The sequence below is a fragment of the Lepidochelys kempii genome, chromosome 17 (genome assembly GCF_965140285.1).
Source record: "Lepidochelys kempii isolate rLepKem1 chromosome 17, rLepKem1.hap1, whole genome shotgun sequence".
Lineage (NCBI taxonomy): Eukaryota > Metazoa > Chordata > Testudines > Cheloniidae > Lepidochelys > Lepidochelys kempii.
In genome coordinates, this window is record NC_136396.1 from 9,901,444 (window position 1) to 9,921,245 (window position 19,802).

The 19,802-nt window shown below is 38.1% G+C and overlaps 1 protein-coding gene across 2 annotated transcripts in view; it reads left to right on the forward strand.

The window, feature by feature from the left end:
• Nucleotides 1–19,802, forward strand: part of NLK (nemo like kinase) — a 111,184-nt gene that overhangs the window by 48,371 nt on the left and 43,011 nt on the right. For both annotated transcript variants that reach the window (XM_073315702.2, XM_073315701.2), the window contains exons 2-3: nucleotides 13,957–14,086; nucleotides 16,903–16,958. In XM_073315702.2, the coding sequence (XP_073171803.1) occupies nucleotides 13,957–14,086; nucleotides 16,903–16,958 (186 nt within the window). The remainder of the gene's footprint in view (nucleotides 1–13,956; nucleotides 14,087–16,902; nucleotides 16,959–19,802) is intronic.

Consider the following 19,802-nt stretch of genomic DNA (forward strand, 5'->3'; position numbering starts at 1 on the left):
ACCCCAGAGACAGAAGCTGCATTTTCTATCTTTGCTGTTCTCTCCCCTCTTGTGTTTATCTTTTAGTAAATGGGATTGGACCTCTGCAGCAATAGCTCCAGCCACTTCCAACTAATTTCTTCTCTTTTCCCCAAAATGACAATTATTACCATCATTAATACTATCTAAAATACTGTGAAAATGAGGATGGAAGGGAGGGTTCTTTTTAAAAAGTTTCTCCAGCTAGCAGGAAAAGAAACAAGGAATGTTGTTAAAATGAAAGCTTTACTTTCAATTTCAAAGGCTTTACCCGATTTTCCTTTTCTATGTGTTTAATAAAAGGTTACGATTTTTATCAGTGTGTTTGCCGTGGTACTAAGCAGGCCAGGATCTCTGAATACTAAACCTTGAACTTAGCTTGAAACTGTTTTATGTTGGGCAGTAACAGGCTCATGTTAACACCTTTGAGTATTTGGGCCTGTATAGTCCATCTAAATGAATGCAACCCACCTTTTACCAGTAAAATGAAGTTTCATTTAAGGTTTTATATAAAAATCGGGTATACATTATGATTTATATAATGTGTTAAATGAGACAATCTAATGTCATTAAAGCACTTAATACTAAAAAAAAAATTATGCTGTAAAGTTTAATGTAAAAAGTAACTGGTCAGTAAGACATCCGCGCTCTCTCATGGAGAGGGTCATTTTCACTCGAGATAACAGAAGCTGCCTTCAGAGCTGTTCATTATCTTTACAGCCTGAGATTCATTAGCTAATACAGATGGGATAACCAGTGTGTCTCAGCACCAGAAGACTCAGCACAGCAAGTCTTTCAGCAACAAAGAAAATAAAAGCATTCCTGTGTAACAGGCTTCAGCACTTATCTCTGTTCTCTGGTACTGTTTGTGCTGAACCAAAGCAGCTGCTCCTCCAAGTTAAGAGAGAACAAACTCAACATGGTGTGAAATTACTGCACTACCATTCACATTCATTAGACTTATATTGTTACCAGCTACAAGCATGACTGGTCTTTGCATGAATAATAAAATGAAATGCTACTTTGTGAGTTTTACCGTAGAACACTGACAAGCCAGAACACTAACCTTGAAACCACATACAGTAGAACCTCAGAATGACCAACGCCTCAGGAATGGACGTTGTTCGTAACTCTGAAATGTTTGACTCTGAACAAAACATTATGGTGGTTCTTTCAAAAGTTTACAACTGAACATTTACTTAATGCAGCTTTGAAACTTTACTATGCAGAAGAAAAATGCTGCTTTTAACATTCTTAATTTAAATGAAACAAGCAAAGAAACAGTTTCCTTTCCTTGTCAAATCTTTTTTTTTAAACTTTCCCTTTTTTTTTTTAGTAGCTTACGTTTAGCATGGTACTGTAGTTTATTTGCATTTTTTTGTCTCTGCTGCTGCCTGATTGTGTACTCCTGGTTCCAAGTGAGGTGTTTGGTTGACCAATCAGTCCTAACTCTGAGGTTCTATTGTATAGTACAGGGGTGAGCAAACTTTTTGGCCCGAGGGCCACATCGGGGTTGCGAAACGGTATGGAGGGCCGGGTAGGGAAGGCTGTGCCTCCGCAAACAGCCTGGCCCCTGCCCCCTCACACTTCCCCGACTGTCCCCCTCAGAACCCCCCACCCATCCAACCCCCCCTGTTTGTTGTCCCCTGACTGCCCCCTCTTGGGACCCCCCACCCCAACCGCCCCCCCTTCTCCCTGTCCCCTGACTGCCCTGCCCTCTATCCGCACCCCTGCCCTGACAGGTCCCCCGGAACTCCCGACCCATCCAACCCCTCCTCCACTCCTTGTCCCCTGACCGCCCCCTCCCGGGACTCCCGTCCCTAACTGCGCCCCCTTCCTGCCCCCCAGGACCCCACTCCCTATCCACCCCCCCTGCTCCTTGCCTCCCCCCATCCAACCCCCCCTGCTCCCTGTACCCTGACTGCCCCCTGGGACAACTTGCCCCTTAGCCAACCCCCCGTACCCCCTTACCAGGCCGCTCAGAGCGGCGGGACAGGCTTTTTGGAAAGCCTGGGAAGTGGGTGGGCGCAAGCTGTGCTGCCTGCGCGGCAGTGTGGCTGCAGGGGAAGGGGGACAGTGGGGGAGGGGCCGTGGGCGAGCCTCCCCGGCCGGGAGCTCATGGGCCAGGCAGGACGGTTCCGCGGGCCATAGTTTGCCCACCTCTGGTATAGTATCACCACATTTGGGTTAATTTTACAGCAACTATCCTGTCCAATGTTGGAAGAGGGTTTATAGCTATGAGACTTGAAAAATGCAGGTTTGAAGCATGCAGGAGAAAACATGGTAAATAGATGTGGTTATTAAAAAGAGCAGTTTCTTGGTATGGGTTCCTATAATTTTTTCTGCTTCCAAAATATGCAGCCCCTTACAGACTTCAGATGGAGCCTCTTCATAGGGGAAGCAAATCTCTCACAAATCCATGAGACTAAAAAGGTTCTTCTCCTCTTGTTCAATTAGAAATGATCTAATGAGAGACCAGAGACTCTCAGCTCGTATTTATTCCTCCTCTAGCAGAGATATGTTTAATTTCATACACAACTTTTCAGTCTGTCTCCAGTTTGAGTATTTTGCGAGTGCTGCAGTTATGAGATTGCAAGAGACTTTTAAGATGGCTGCAAATGCTCCACATGCATAATTTTTCCAAGATGGCTTTTACCTTTGTGCAGTCCAGTCACCCCCTGAAAGCCAAAGGAACTTCAAAACTCTTTCCAAGAGGTGAATTAACAAAGCAACACCTGGAGAGTGACCAGACATTTGTTAGCTTTTGTCATAAATATAAAGGGAAGGGTAAACACCTTTAAAATCCCTCCTGGCCAGAGGAAAACCCTTTCATCTGTAAAGGGTTAAGAAGCTAGGATAACCTCGCTGGCACCTGACCAAAATGACCAATGAGGAGACAAGATACTTTCAAAGCTGGGGTGGGGGGAGAAACAAAGGTTCTCTCTGTCTGTGTGATGCTTTTGTCGGGAATAGAAAAGGCATGGAGTCTTAGAACTTAGTAAGTAATCTAGCTAGATATGCGTTAGATTCTGTTTTGTTTAAATGGCTGATAAAATAAACTGTGCTGAATGGAAAATATATTCCTGTTTTTGTGTCTTTTTGTAATTTAAGGTTTTGCCTAGAGGGATTCTCTGTTTTGAATCTGATTACCCTCTAAGGTATTTACCATCCTGATTTTACAGAGGTGATTCTTCTATTTTTTCTTCAATTAAAATTCTTCTTTTAAGAACCTGATTGCTTTTTCATTGTTCTTAAGATCCAAGGGTTTGGGTCTGTGTTCACCTATGCAAATTGGTGAGGATTTTTATCAAGCCTTCCCCAGGAAAGGGGGTGTAGGGTTTGGGAGGATTTTTTGGGGAAAGACGTTTCCAAGCGGGCTCTTTCCCGGTTATATAGCTTTAGATGCTTGGTGGTGGCAGCAATAAAGTCCAAGGGCAAAAGATAAAATAGTTTGTACCTTGGGGAAGTTTTAACCTAAGCTGGTAAAAATAAGCTTAGGGGGTTTTCATGCAGGTCCCCACATCTGTATCCTAGAGTTCAAAGTGGGGAAGGAACCTTGACAAAAATCCTCACCAATTTGCATAGGTGAACACAGACCCTAGGCAAAACTTTAAGTTACAAAAAGACACAAAAACAGGAATATACCTTCCATTCAGCACAGCTTATTTTATCAGCCATTTAAACAAAACAGAATCTAATGCATATCTAGCTAGATTACTTACTAAGTTCTAAGACTCCATGCCTTTTCTGTTCCTGGCAAAAGCAATCACACACAGGTAGAGAGAACCTTTGTTTCTCCCCCCACTCCAACTTTGAAAGTATCTTGTCTCCTCATTGGTCATTTTGGTCAGGTGCCAGCGAGGTTATGCTAGCTTCTTAACCCTTTAGAGGTGAAAGGGTTTTCCTCTGGCCAGGAAGGATTTTAAAGGTGTTTACCCTTCCCTGTATATTTATGACAGCTTTCTGTTTAATTTTACAGTCCAGAGGGGCTCTCACTTCACTGGTCTTGTGAATATAATCTTTTGTATTTTACCAGGCTCTAACCCAAATGCAAAGCCAAATTATTCTTTTTTGCTCAAACCCTTTGTAGAGGTAACTTTTTTTAAAATTTTGGTTATCTGCCTCGCTTAGACAAGGCCAAACACATAGTGCAATTCACTTTATGAAATTTCACAATCTTAAAATGAACTAAAGTGTCGAAGTTGATTCTGGCCTGGTGCATAAATTATAGACTGACTTTTTTTACATTAACTGTTAACATAGAAGTGGAGGATCTTTCCACCATGACTTCTGTGACTGTTAGTTTTCATTGTGGTAGCACCCAAAGGCCCCAATTAAGTTCAAGGCCCGATTGTTCTAAGTGCTGTACGCTCCAGAAGACATGGTCCCCTCTACAGAGAGTTCACAACCTAAAAAAAATGGTGGAGAAGAGATGAGGAATACATAACACATGTTGTCTGCAAGCAGTCGCTTGGTAATCAGTGTACTCTTAGTCCTCTCTGTAAATGAGTGGTATCCATCCTTTTTACGCCCAAGGTAACTTTTTGAATCTAAGAGCAACCCAGGATCTGCCCCACCCCTTCCCCAAAGCCCCATGCCGCTGATTCCATTCCCCGCCCCACCTTCCCCCCATTGCTTGCTCTCCCCAACCCTCATTCACTTTCACCGGGCTGGGGCAAGGGGTTGGGGTTTGACCAGTTGGTGACCACTGCTGTAAACTAAATGCCCTGGTTTCAGATAGTAAGTTTTATTCATCATGGAAGACAGACAGGAGGATTGAAAGTCTTTCTTGGTCTCTTGTCTTTTAAGGTGTATTTGTCCATTGCTTCTGTTTAATGTTTCTTTCCTCCATCTGCCATTACCTTAAACCTGTGCTCACATACGCATACATTAGTATGGGTTTCCTTTGCTGCATATTCCCATAAATATTAGCCATAAGTATTTAGCACCCAATCCAACTCCCATTAAAGTCAATTAAAAGACTTCTGCTAGCAGTAGTTGAAGCTTACTGAATTTCAATTTTTCAGTGATTTCTTTAGTTTTTGACCAAACCCTCTCAAATGTATAACAATTTTGGCATGTGGGTTTTTTGTTTTTGTTTTTTCTAAATTCTAGTTCTAACTTCAGGTGGAATTGGATCAGGACCTTTAAAACCAGATCATAAGTGAGAGGGGGAAACTCTCTCAAACTCCTTTTCATCTAAAGTGTGCACTATCCTTAAATGGAAAAGATGGCTGGACTCACTTTGCGTTGCCTCTAAACTCATTCATAAGGAACATATCCCAGAATTTTTTTGAAGCAAAGTAATAGTCTTTTTCCAGGATGCAGCTAAGGTGCATCTTGATATAATTTGTGGTATGGAAGACTAAGAACATGTAGTAGGTTGAAAGTGTTTTATAACATGTCAAGAAAAAAGATTTTTAGCTATAAAATAATGACCCATTATTTGGAAGGCAGCCTTCTCCCAGTATGCAAACTTTATCTGCTGATTCCTTGGAGAAAACACTGGATTATTTCTAATTGAAGTGAAAGGGGAAGGACTAATTGCTACATTGTCTCATACAGTGTTAATTTGACACAAAGATGGGTATTGACTTGAGGAAATATGTTTACTGAGGACCACTGCTTTATATGGTGCAGCTCAAACAGATGCAAGGTGAGTGAGAGATAGTAAACTTCGTGACTCTTGCTCAAACATACCAACATGGATGTCTTGCCCATCATTAGTATAGGTAATGAGATGTCTAGCTGCCTGAGGCATTTCCTTCTGAGAGGAAGAGACTGAAGGTGTGGCATGAAACTAAATTGCTGGTTGAGTTGCCTGTGTGGATAGAGCATGAGAAGTTTGTGACCAAATTTCTCATTTGAAGTAGCATTACATTTCCCAGAAGAGAAATTAGCCTCATTACATTTGGTTTTGGGCACCAATTCTCAGGTATATCAACGTGGTTTTTATACTAACTAGCTTTTTTAGAAGTATGGTGCATCTTAATCCCATTTTCAAAGAATCAGATTAATGAAAAAGATTCATGAACAAACATTTCATCCGATGAAGTGAGCTGTAGCTCACGAAAGCTTATGCTCAAATAAATAGTTCAATCCTTGAGTAGGCCATTTAGGGATGTGGGGCAAAAATTGGGGATTGGTCCTGCTTTGAGCAGGGGGTTGGACTAGATGACCTCCTGAGGTCCCTTCCAACCCTGATATTCTATGATATGATAAATTGGTTAGTCTCTAAGGTGCCACAAGTCCTCCTTTTTGCGAATACAGACTAACACGGCTGCTACTCTGAAACATGAACAAACATGGCATTTCTGAGCGTGTCTGCAGGTATTCCATCCTGTTTCTCTGCAGAAAATACTGTGGCCAAAGAATAACAATAATATTAGGATTATATAAGGAGTACTTGTGGCACCTTAGAGACTAACCAATTTATTTGAGCATAAGCTTTCATGAGCTACAGCTCACTTCACGAAAGCTTATGCTCAAATAAATTGGTTAGTCTCTAAGGTGCCACAAGTACTCCTTTTCTTTTTGCGAATACAGACTAACACGGCTGTTACTCTGAAACCTGTCATTAGGATTATATAGTAGCAAATACTTTATTTTAAAGAGAGCTAATTTATCAAGTGATAATATTGACGTAGCCAGGGTAAGAATTGAGTGGCTAGAGGTTGTGGTAGGCTTGTAGCAAAACCGAAGTTTGTTTTGTTACAAGTACTTTCAGGTGGTACGACAGCCCCCAAGTCATCCTACCAATTGTTGTTGTTTTACTATTTCACATTCCTATTTTAAAAACATTTCTTCTCCATGTTGTTGGGACAATCGGGAAGCTTCCCTTAAAGAGAAAAAGTGATACAGAGTACATGGTGTGCTGTGCACTGCATGAAAAAACAAACTGAAAAACTAGAGATTTTTTTTCAATCAGAGTTGTTTTCCAACAAAGTTGATATGTCCCTTTAGACATACAGATTCATGTTTGTGACTTCCGACGAAGGTATTTTAGTTGATATGTCCCTTTTAGACATACAAATTCATGTTTGTGACTAAGTTACTCATGTTGAATTATTTAAGGACATGACCTAAACCTAGAAATAGGTGTGTGTATGGAACTGTTTATAGGTTAATAGTAAGGAGGTTTTTTTTAGGTAAAAGGAAATGTATGAAAGGTGTGAAACTGCAGTTGTTTCCCTCAGTGAAATCTGACTACAGCCCAATCATCTTTAGATCACATCCTTGTTTTATGACACCCATTCATGTCTTCCCTCCGCTCTGCAGGATGGAAAAAAGTGACCCAAGACAATTTGTCTGTAGCCTATTTACAGATTAATCCCGTTCTGATTACAGCACTAATTCAGTGCAGATCATATGACTGGAAACTGTAGAAACACGTGTTTGAGAGTGATCTTACATGCTGTCTTGATGTAGATTAGGGATTATTGCCACTGTTCCAGTTACTCTTTAAGAACCCTTTGAAACAACTTCAAGACCAGTAGTTTCTTTAGTTTATCAAAGTATTTGTATGGACAGATAACGAAGCTGAATTTTGTTTGCCTTTATTCACTGTAATTTAAGGCTGATTATATTCATCTCTGATTAGATCCTTCTGGTAATATAACTAAACTAGGACATATACTGTAATCATTCCCTCAATCAAAGAAGTTTGCAAACTGTTGCAGTATTTTGGGACCTTAATTGAACCAGATTCACAAGATGATGTAAGTGATTTTTGTCCAATAGTTAGCCCTCCTAGGATTGGCTATTTGCATTTCATTTCTGAGAAAAACAATGTGGTGAAATATTGGGATGTTTTCATTTCATACTGAATAACTTTCACAATCAGAGTAACAATTTACTGTAGTAAAAATACCCACTGTTAAATATACCTTTATTAGAAGCAGAAATTGGCCTTTTTGTTGAATATTCAGCTATTGTGAATTTTACATTCTGAGTGTTTTTTAGTGAGATTACTCAACATGTGCTAAAATAAATGAGCAGCCTGTTATCTTCAATAGAAGCTGAAGTCCACTTTTTTCCCTTGTGGAATTGTTTGTGCTAAAAGCCCATTATGTAGGACATGGCAGTGACATTTGGATGAAGGTAGGGATTTAAACTTCTAGCATGCATTCATTTCATGTAATTGCTTTAATGATTATAAGCATAGAATAAAAACCAACTGGATTTGGATACTAATCCTGTCATAGTATTCCTCTTAAACCTTTCCCTATTTTATTAAACAATGGTGCAGCCTCCAGAGATGATGCAACCTACCACTGTACATAGTACGCTGTACACAGATTAGAAAATAAATAAGCCTTCGAAACACTCACTACTTGAGCTGTTCTGTCATCATGTTCATCATAAGAGGAAGAATGAAGACCCTCTGTGAAATGTGGCATTTTGCTAATGGGGAGAGAGCATGAGTTACCTTCAGTTATTTTTCTGAATCTGTGCCTGAGCATTTGTCTGTAGAGTTTATTTCTTACTGTATTACTTTAGTGAGGAGAGGAGACAGTTACCTGAAAATGTTCTTCATGAATACTTTAGATATGTCAGGTAGAAATGTGCAAGGTAGATGAATATGAATTTAAAATGTAAGTTGGTACCTAAATGAGTAATTTTTCTGTAAGTAGTCATTTTAACTCTATTTGCAAATAGTACAAGAATCTAATTTGTAAACCTCTCAGTTTTTGCCCATGGTAGTATTGTGTACAATGAGATTTTTTTTTTTTTTTTAAATAAAGCGTCTCAAATTTCAGTTATTAGCTGATTCTACTTAATGCAGCTTCATTGTGCCACTGTGAAAGTGGATTGCGTATATTTGAGAGAGAGATCAATCCCACTTAATTTAAGTATTTTTTTTTCAGTCAAACTGCGCTGCTTCCTTGAAAATAATTTGGTACTTAAACTGTAAGTTAAGATGCAGCTTGGTTTAATTGGATAATTTATTTAGAAACTTAACTACACTTACTGTATGTGCACTTCTGTCTTTTCATTTTCTACCTTTTTTCTGAAATGTGTAGATGTCCCCATGAAATGTGAAGCCAAGCTGGTAACTGTATGTTTATCCATATGTACAACGTGCCACAGTAGCTTGTATGCCATATTAGAATCAATAGGTGAACAGGTCCTTGTTCTGCAGTAGGTTGAGAAAAGTGGAATACTGATTCTATCAGGGTGTACAGTTACTTATATGTGTATCATCCACAGACGTTGAAACTCTTGTATTTAAAATACTTTGAGACCTTAATGCTTAGACTACCAAAATTAAATCCAACTTCAGACCTAGCTGTAGCTATTTAGTGAACTGCTCATTGTGAATATCTTGGATGTTGTGAGATTTGTAATTATGCATTTACTTGAAAATAATGAAATTAATTATGTCTAAAAATCATCAGTTACTTGACAATTTAAATATTAGTTAATTTAAATATAACACTGAATGAAGTCTTTTGATTTGTGGAAGGTGCTCAGATGCAACAGAGACATTTGCATGTTGATGTGATGGAGGCCACATAATATCTAGGCTATGCAAGCCATTCTTCCGGTTTTAAGACAGATGGGCCTCCTTTTTGGGTGATTTGTCTCCTGTCTAGTGCTGAGACAAAACCAGACGTTGTTTTGTGTGCCATTTTGAAGAGCATGAAGCTCCGTCCGCACTGGCATGACCTTGCATACACAGCGTGTGCAAGGTCACACCGGCCAGGCTGGCTCATGCCTGTTCTGGAAGTGATGGAAGGTCCAGTATTCTGGGACTATGTGAGTGGCCACTCTAAGCTAGACAGTAACTAAAGACTAGATCCTGCTGTTGGACTCCTGCACCTGTGTGAAGTACTCCTGGTGTTCAGTGCAACTCTGTACAAAAGCATCTCACTGTGGGATTGGTCATAAAGCCCCAATCCTGCATCAGGCTGCAGTAGCATGCTCTCCAGGACCTGGGCAAAGCACTGTTGACTTTAGTGGGACTGTGCATAAGTGCTGTGCTTGGCACAAGGATCAGGACTCTAAGGAACAAACAATTCTGGCAGTTCAGTCACATGCAGAATTTAAAACCCATGGGTTATTACATCTTTACGCTGTGGGTATTTTTGCTCATACTACATAGTACAGTGCTTAAAATAGGGATAGCAAAATTTATTAGAGACTCCATGGTAGAATAGAAAATTGTTGCAAGAGATGCTTCTTTTTTTGAAAAATTTTTGAGATAAAAACAACTTGTACCCTCTTAATGTTCGGTTTCTACAATTCATATAAATTATTCCAAATGGATAAAGGAAGTCTTTTTTCCTTGGTGTAATGTTAAAGCTGTAGAGCCAAATTGTGAACCCCTTAGTCACATTTAGTACCCTGTTTTGAAAATAATTTCACTGAAGTCAGTGGGAATGTGTGGAGTAAGGTAAGCATAAAAAGAGGTGTTGTAATCTCTCCAGTAATGAGCACTGATTTGTGCAGACAATGGACTTTCTTTGACTCTGTCTGTCTGAATGCCATATCATCCCTCCTTTTTTGCCAGTTTGTCCTCAAGGAAACGTTTTACCAGCTATTGATTGCCTGGTTGTAAGCAAATTTTACACACTTAAAAACATGCTCTTTCTGTACTTCATATATAGATACACAGCAAAAAAATATATATATTGTGTTTGTTCTTTTTTTTTTCCCTGTGTCTGTTCTGAAGTGAGACTTGTGGGTTTGGTGTGTGAGGGGGAAAAAAGGACAGAACATGCAAATTGCAAATATTGCTTTGTAGTCGTATGTTTTGGGCTTCTCTCCACAAGCATCTTGAACCCAGTTTCTCCAACAGAAATCAATGGCACTGTCAATGGATACGTCTAAAGCTGACGTTTTTCTCTAGAAGACAGGATTCTTGAATATGTATGAGCATAAAGTTGAATCCTTCTCAGGTAAAAGCCTAGTCAAATTTAACTGCCATAGGGCTTTCTCCTGTCCATTGTATTCTTCTTAAAGAATACTAGGGGCATTTTATCTGAACTCTGAACCAGTGGAAACTGATGCAAAGGGACACTGCAGCCCTTCCCACCCCATGTCATTGGACTCTAACTTAAATTTTATCAGACCTGGTGCTTGGAGATGTGACGGGTGGGGCCCCTCAGAAGCCATAATGCACTTCCTCTTGGGGGACAAGAAAAAATCAGTCTAAAGTTTGCTCTTCGATAAATAGTGCAAGCCAGTGACTTTCCCAGTCCTCACTCAGTCTCTTTGCAAGTGAATTGTTCTGACTTTTTCCTTTTCACTACTCCTATTGTCCCCGTCTGTCTTCCGCTGCCTCCTCTTTCTGACATCTCGCCTTTCACTTCATATCCCAGCTTCACCTCCACAGTCTCATTTATTTTGATACTAGAAACTTAAAACAGGAGAATAATACTTTGTTTTACTATAAGAAAATTATTTCATGATCAAAACAGTTCATTAGGCAACTTTTCTTAACTAGTACAACATTAATTTTGTATAATATTGCCATAAGTAAACTCACAATGACATGTTGTGTAGTTTTTTGGGGTTTTTTTTGGTGTGTGTGCGCGCGTGTGTCTGTTATGTAGTGTTGGTGATATGAGGAAAACGCTCAAAGCGATCAGTAAAGAATTCAGATGACAGCATCAAAATTACTTCAGGGAAAAAGGGTCTTGTCAAACAAACTTGATATTGTTTTTCAATGAGATTACTAGTTTGGTTGATGAAAGTAACTGTGCTGTCATAATCTACTTGGACTTCTATAAGGCATTTGATTTAATGCCCCCCAGTATTATGATTAAAAATTATCAAGATACAAAATCAGTGTAGCACATATTAAACTAATTTAAAAACGTACTAACAATTAACGTTCTGAAATTGTAATGGGAATAGTCATCAAATGGCTATACAATGGGGTTCTACAGGATTGATTTTTGTCCTAATACTATTCAATGTCTTTATCAGTGATTTGGAAGAAAAGATAAAATCATTGCTGATAAAGTTTGCATATGACAAACTGCTTGGTGGAGTGGTAAATGACAAGTTTATTATACAAAGTGATCTGGATTGCTTGGTGAGCTAGGCTCATTGAAAGAATGAGCTTTTTTACTCGATCCAAAAGCAAGTGTTACATCTAGGAGGAAACAGCATAGGTCACTTTTACCAGGTGGGGTAATGTATCCTGTAAAGGAGTGACTCTGGAAGGGATTTAGGTGTTACGGTGAACAGCTGATTGTGAACTCCTGGTGCAATGCTGTTTACCTGGTACTATGTGCAGTTTTCGTGGGAATGCTTCACAAAGGATTTGGAAAAATTGCCGGGGCTTCAGTATGGAGCTGCAGAAATGATTCGAGGTCTGCCTTATAATGACAGATACAAGAATCTTGATTGATATATTTAGTTTATCAAAGAGGAGGTTAAGAGAAGTTCAGACTGGAAATAAGGTACAAATATTTAACAGTGAGAGTACTTAACTGTTGGAGTGAGAAATTTTCCATCACTTTAACACCTTAAATAAGGGTCGAATGTCTTTCTAAAAGATATGCTGTGGCTCAGCCAGAAGTTATGGGACTGATGGAGGAATTTATGGGTAAAATTCTTTGGCCTATGTTAGGCAGGTGGTCAAAACGTTGGTCCAGTGCCTAATTTGTAACAAAAGAGGTGCCAGGACTCAAGCAATTTTTTTACATTCATAACTTATGCAGCAAGCCTAGAGGTGCTGGGTCTATGAACTGCCAATCCTAGAGGTGCTGGGGCTCAGCCCTGGAAACCCCTGGCACAAATTAAGCATTGTATTGGTCTCTTCTTGCCTTAAAATCTTATGACTGTGGAGTTGAGGCATCAGAGTCCCATTTCTCAGACTTTAAAGTTCTCAGCTTATTCCCTATTTTCAGAGGCCAGTAACTTTAGAATAAAATACTTAACACTTGCAGGTTTCCTTGTAACTTCTGAATATACATCCTCATAAAACCCTTATGAGAAGAGTAAACATCGTACCCACATTACGGATCAGGAAACTCAGACACCAGTTGGAGTGATTTCTCCAAAGTGTTATGCTCAGAGTTAGAAACAAAATATAAATACTTGTCCTGAAAATTTTCAGTGTAAACTATTTTCTTTCTCAGAATCCAGAAATCTAACATGCAACAATCCAATACAGGGGAGAGAGACAGACATACATACATAGCAGGTGCTACCTAAAGCAGAGAGGCGCAACTCAACGCACCTTGCTGACTGGCTCTTTTGTAGGCTAACTGCTGAGGAACCAGATCACATGTTTCTTTTAGAGCCCCCTAGTCCACAAGTGGGACGAGGAATCCCCTTAGAATTTAAAATGAGAACTTGTAATTTTGACACAGTTTTCAAAACACCACACAAAGATGCTTGGTGGCAGATCCAAGATCAGAACAGAGTTCCCAAGTCTATGCTTGACAGTGTGGTTTAGTGGATTCATCTTTAAGTTGTATTCACCTCTATTATACTACCGTGCAATAGTTAACTCGTTCTTTTTAAGGAAAAGAAATGAAAGCAGTGTAGCTCTTTGACACTGCAAATTTGCATAACTGAACAGTGTTTTCATATTAATAGACTCTTTAGTGGGAGGCTGAAGGAAATGTTTGTGGTCTGACACGAGTTATGGTTCCAGTTATTGATCTGACTTCAAATAGTTGTGTATGTTAACAATTAAATTCACTAATGCATGATGTGCTCAGCCACTTAAATAACCAGGAGTAGATGAATGTGTGTAGAAATATAATCTAACCAAAGAATGATTGGAATTTACTTAATAAAGGACAGTAAATTTACGCTGTGTTCCCCTTGCTTACATGATATTCCCCCCCCCTTTATAAGTGTATTGAACCACCTTCCTGTTCGAAAAATATTGTAACCTTTAAACATTTTTTTTTTTCTGTTCTAGAAAAGTTTACTTGAGCTTGTTTTTAACCTTTCAGTTTTTGTATTCTCTAGGTCAGTAACAGATCCACGAGATGGAAAGAGAGTTGCACTCAAAAAGATGCCCAATGTCTTCCAAAATCTGGTCTCCTGCAAAAGGGTCTTCCGGGAATTGAAGATGTTGTGTTTTTTTAAGCATGACAATGTGAGTAAAGTTTGAGTTCTTAGTGTACTGGTAGAAGTGTTAAGAAAAGATGTTAAACATGGATTATTTAAATCAACTTTAAAAATCCATTTGCTTTAGGATTATCTAAAAATCCAGAGGTTGCACACAGTGAAAGGATTAAATAGTTAGTTGACCTATGGGTGCTTGCACTCACTTATTCATCCTGATCTGAACTGACTGACATAGTGGAATCTCTACCTAAATTTCCTTTATTTCACTACCTTATGTTGTCTTCCCCCTCCTCTTTATATCCAGTTCATCTGAGGGTGTCAGATTACAAAAATGATTTTCTTGTATGTGGTTAAATGCTGAATTCAGATCAGTGGTCATAGTACTGAATTGTTGGTGTACTTTTATTCTTGCATTGGCCTCAATAGATGGGACTGAGGGGAAGGCAAAGCAGATTCATGGAAGCTTTAAGACTTTTTTTTCTAGACACATAAGATGGCTTTTGAGGCATACATGAATCTCTGTTTGGCCAGCAGTCCCTACTCCACTCTGTTATCCGGTTTAAATGAGTCTTATTTTTTCAGTCCTCTTCCAACCCAATTTGGTCATGATACCACTAAAGTACAACCCATTAACCTGTGACAGTAATCTGATCAGCAAAAAAAAGAATCCTACCCATAAACTGACTCTGTGATTATTTCACCAGTCCAGATTCTGCTCAGAAATCTGTATATGAATTGTAGAGAAGTATAAACTGAGGAATCAGCTGGAGAAATGGCTAAAAAGTTGTTAGTGTGGTGGATGAAGGAGTTCTTCATACATTAAGCAACAGGAATGTGGACCCAGAGGTGGTGTAGACAGTGTCTCTTCTAATTCAAAGAGTTGACCGATTCATATACTACTGGTAGCAGTTCACATTTTACTTGCAGTTTCTGTTCTGGCAGATATGTGTATTGTACTGTAAGTATAACTTGATAATTCTGCATTGATTTCTTTGCTTAGAGACTCTCTCTATACAGCCCTTAATTAGAGCAAAGAGGCAATCTAAGACTTGGGAGATGGAGGGAGAAAAACACAAACTGGACTCTCAAAATAAGCCAGATGGTAACTAACTAAAACATTATAACAAAGCTGCAGCTTCCAGGGGTGGCCTACAGATCATTACTCAAATTTCTACAAAACAGTGCTCCAAGGTAGAATAGGTACTGTATAACGGACTTCTACACTAGCAAACATTTTTTCTTTGTCTTTACACTGATTCATAGCCACTGATTCATAGCCATTCGCCCCCCCATTCCTGGTAATTGCCTACTTTTCCAAAGTTCCCACAGGATTCGCAGACCCTTGGTGAAAATAAAGCTTGTGACAGTAGGGGATACTTTTTTTCCTCTTTATAAAAATGCCGTGAGACCTGAGTCTAAGAAAATCTTTGTTATGTTTTCTTTTTACTAAAGATGTCCTTGGGGTAATACATTAAATCATTTCTGTGCAGCTACTTCATTACAGGTTAACTTTTGTTAAGGAGTAAGAGGTAATAAACTGCTTTGGCAGGTGATCTGAAGCGGAGTCTGATAACAGAAGCAGTTTGTGCACATGCACTTAAATGCCATAGATTATGTGGTCCCCTGTTCCCCCCCCCCCCCAAGTAGTTTTCTAGTCTTGTGAGGATTTAAATTCTGTGCAATTGCTTTCTCAAACGTGTCACTTTAGGGACACAACTTAAGTGACTGTCTGGGCTGTTGGTTCAAAAAGTGAATAACTTTAATGTCTGTTGTAAATGCCTTTATGGAAATGGAGTGATATGTTGGGATGTTGTTAAAAAGATAAATTGCAAGACAAAATCAGTCTTCTTTTTGTCTGTGTACTTAGTACTATTTTACATTTCAAAATGACTTCAAACTTCTTTCAGAGATTTTTGTGGTCATATTTTTACATTTGTGATACTAGGGCCAAGATATTTTTAAATGGGTGCCTTAAACTTGTGCTTTTAAGCTAGTATACAGGGACCTGAAAAAAGCTTTATTTTTCAAAAAGTGCAGAACACCAAGCACCTTGCATTGACTTACAGCTGCTGGGCACTTAGTACTTTTGAAAATCAGACCACTTATTCAGGCGTCTAATTGTGGATTCAGGAGCTGGAGTTTTGGCATCCATTTTGAAAATCTTGCCCTCTGAACATCTTGTCCTCAGTCTCCTTATTTTGATTATTTTGTTGGGAGAAGCAAAGACATGGGATAAATTCTACACTCACCTGCATGCTGTGCAATCTTGCTGAAGTCAGTGGGGCTGGCTTTGTCATGCAAGTGCAAAATTTTTCCTTGTGTCCTGTGTGTTAACAGAACACAGCATATGCAACAGTATTGCCATACAATATAACATGCAGTGATGTCAACTTTACAAATATTTGGAAGCCAGCTACTCTCACTTTTTAAAGAGATGTTCTCCAAATGTGAAGACCAGACTAATCTTAGTTTGTGGGCAGAATAAGGCTAAATCCTACAAGGAAAATGAGTTCGTTTACAGACAGAGATGTTGGTAGGTAGGATACAGAAAGTCTACTTAGGTGTTTGAAATTAATAAATAACAAGTAAATTATGCCAGCTATAAAGTTGGACTAAGTCATGGGACAGGCCAAGGTTAAACAAGGCCAAGGTTAATTCACCAGACAGTTAAAAATTGTGGTGTTTGTCAAATGCATTAAAAGGACATCTCAAATATTTTAAACAGTAGGCAAACAAAGTGTTAAAAATATAGCCTGACCTTGCCTTTGTCGTAAGTATTTGCTTTGATTTGACTAAGATTTCTATTTTCTTTCCGGTAAAATTGTCTTGCCTGTTGTTCCATAGGTGCTCTCCGCCCTTGACATACTCCAGCCTCCACACATTGACTACTTTGAAGAAATGTATCCTAAATATAAAATAATTTTAATTGAGGTAGGTGTGATTGACTTTAGACTACAAATTGTAAGTGTTTGATTTAATCTGTGATCTGTACATAGGGAATTGGAAAGAACTTGGGCCCAGTTTTCATAGCCTTTATGTGAATAGTTTTGTTGACATCAGTGGGACTGTTCATGCAAGAGCAGTTTGTTCATGTTATGATTAGAGATGAACAGGTTCAGGATTGATCATGAAGCTTTGACTTCATGAGTGCCAACAGGCAAGTGGGGTATAGTGCTGCTTACCAGCAGGCACCACTTGTAGTTAAGATTCCTCCAAATACTGTCTTGAAAATTACTTCCAAGAATTATGTCTTTATTGGTCTGTGTTTATTAGGTAACATTCTAAAAAAATTCCTAAAAATGCCCATCTTCCCATACTCACGCATGACACATACCAGGATATAGAATTTCTAGGGATATTCTTACACAACTAGTGATGTTTGGCATTCGTTATTCGGGCCTCATATTGAAGTAGAAAACAGATGCCCCATGAAAATATACATGGTTTACCTAGCATTTACACAAGAGCCCAGGTGGATAATTTTTTGAGAAATCATGAATACCGTAATAGATTACCTAACATTAAGATATTTCTCAGATCACTGGAAGAGTGTTGATTCATTCCAAAAAACAATATTTGACAACTATGAAAAAATACATATGTATTTTGTATTATTATTTATGTTCAGTTGGCTGGTTTTGGTTTTTTTAGGGGGGATGAGATTTAGAAGTTAAGTGTACTGGGAACATATTTAGTGATTGATTATCTGTGACCTCTTAGTTGCACATTCTTATATATTATAGAGAAATAGAAATAATTAGGCAATATTATGGTTAGAGCTCACTTGCTTTAATAGAAATATAATTCTAAAATATTTTTAGTCTTTTGTATGTCACCCATCACTACAATATATAAGTAGTGATTTGTACAAAAAGTACATAGGAATATTATGATTCTGATTTCAGCATCAAGGGCTGTTGTTAAAATAAGAATCATTTTGTTCCTCTTAGCAAGACTTTACCATCTTACAGATCTAGAGATCCCAATAAAAATTTTATGCCTACCCTGATATCACTAATCTATTACTATTTTTAGAGTTAATTTACACATTTAATACACAATGTTAATTTATGGGAAATGTTGGGGAAAGTTTTAAACAGCTCTTAATAGGGAAATAAACCAGATAATCACTGTATACTGGGACTATTTGGTTATAGACATATTTCCAGTGGAAAGGAATTCATCAGACTCCTTTCCATGACTGATATTTAAAGTAAACTGCAAAACTTTACAAACATTTTAAAATGTTTTAAGAACCCAAATAAGTAGCAGAATATATTTTGCAGACTTAAAAGGAAAAGGGTATTTTAAGGAGCAGATAACTTAGGTAATTGAAAAGTTATTTTTGTTAAGATACTTGGTTAATATTTCACACTGAAGAATCTATAGAAAGGGTATGTACTCAGTGGGCTTTTTAATGCATGAGTGTTTTTGTCCTTTTCCTTTTTTATGAAGCTTAGGTTTTAGAGACTATCTAAATAATTTACTAAACTCACTTTCAGTTTCTTATAGTATATCATCATAACAAGCATCAACATAAAACTTGTAAATAAAATAATAGCACTTTATTAAAAGATGCAAATAAATTTGTCCTTAATGGATTGTCAAGATTCAAGTTCAGTATTCTGTGTCCTGAAAACGGGTCCTGTTTTAGATTGTTTTATGGTTTTCAGTTGTGGTAAGGGAAATGCAAGTTAGAATTTGTCAAGTAAATGAACTGTTCAATAAATACATTGTTTTTAAAAGTTACTCTCTATGTAACTTATATTATGTATATATCAATTATAAATACCATATCTGTTGATTGGATTAAAGCATAGTAGAATAGTTTGTAAAATTCCAACATGCAAGTTACAGTAATGAAGTCTTTAAGTTTAATCAAAAGTTTATCTGAATTGAGAGTTCAGAATGAATGTACACTCACCGATGTACACTCTTATTAAAATATTTTAAATCTATAGAACCAAAAAGCAGGTCACAGCTATATTACCATAAATTTAATGGCTCAAAATGCTGATGTACTACGTGCCTGAGGAGATATCTGAAACATTTCTGGGTTTTGTTCCCTTTTTAATTCTCTATTTTTCTAGTGGAATCCTTTGGTCTTGTAATAAATAAATCTTAAATAAATAAATAAATGGTGCTAACTTTCAGATACAGTTAAAGTCCTTGTAGTTGTGGAAGAAACCCCATTTTATTGTTTGGCTTTTTTTCAAGAACTGTAAATGTACAGCTTACTAACTGAAGCTTGTTATATAAGAAACAAAGTTCATAGTGATGGAAGATAGAGGAATCCAAGGTCAACCGCAGAGCTGTTTTATTTTAAATTGAATAATAAGACAATTAACGTGGGCAAACTACATGAAACCAACTGTTAAAATTTTGGTCTTAAACCAATTAAGTGAAAGATTGAGAGTTGCTGAGAAGCTGTTCAGGGTAAAAACACACAGGCCTCCGTTAAGTGCTGTATTTCAAATATTTCCCAGTGAAAAGAAGATTTTTATAGACATATGGGTGAGGTATGGGGGTGTGTGTGTGTGTGCACGCACATGTATGTATGTTTGCGTTTTTGTGTGTATGTATTATAAAATTAAGACTCTGGAGAATATTCTTTCTTGCATACAGGCCTCCATATTTTGATAGTAGGCCTTCAGCCTTCTCTGCTGCTTTTTTGAGGCAGAGACAAACTTGTGGGCACTCACTGAAGAGCCAGCCTATTTCTCTGTCTCTTGAGCTGCGGAGAT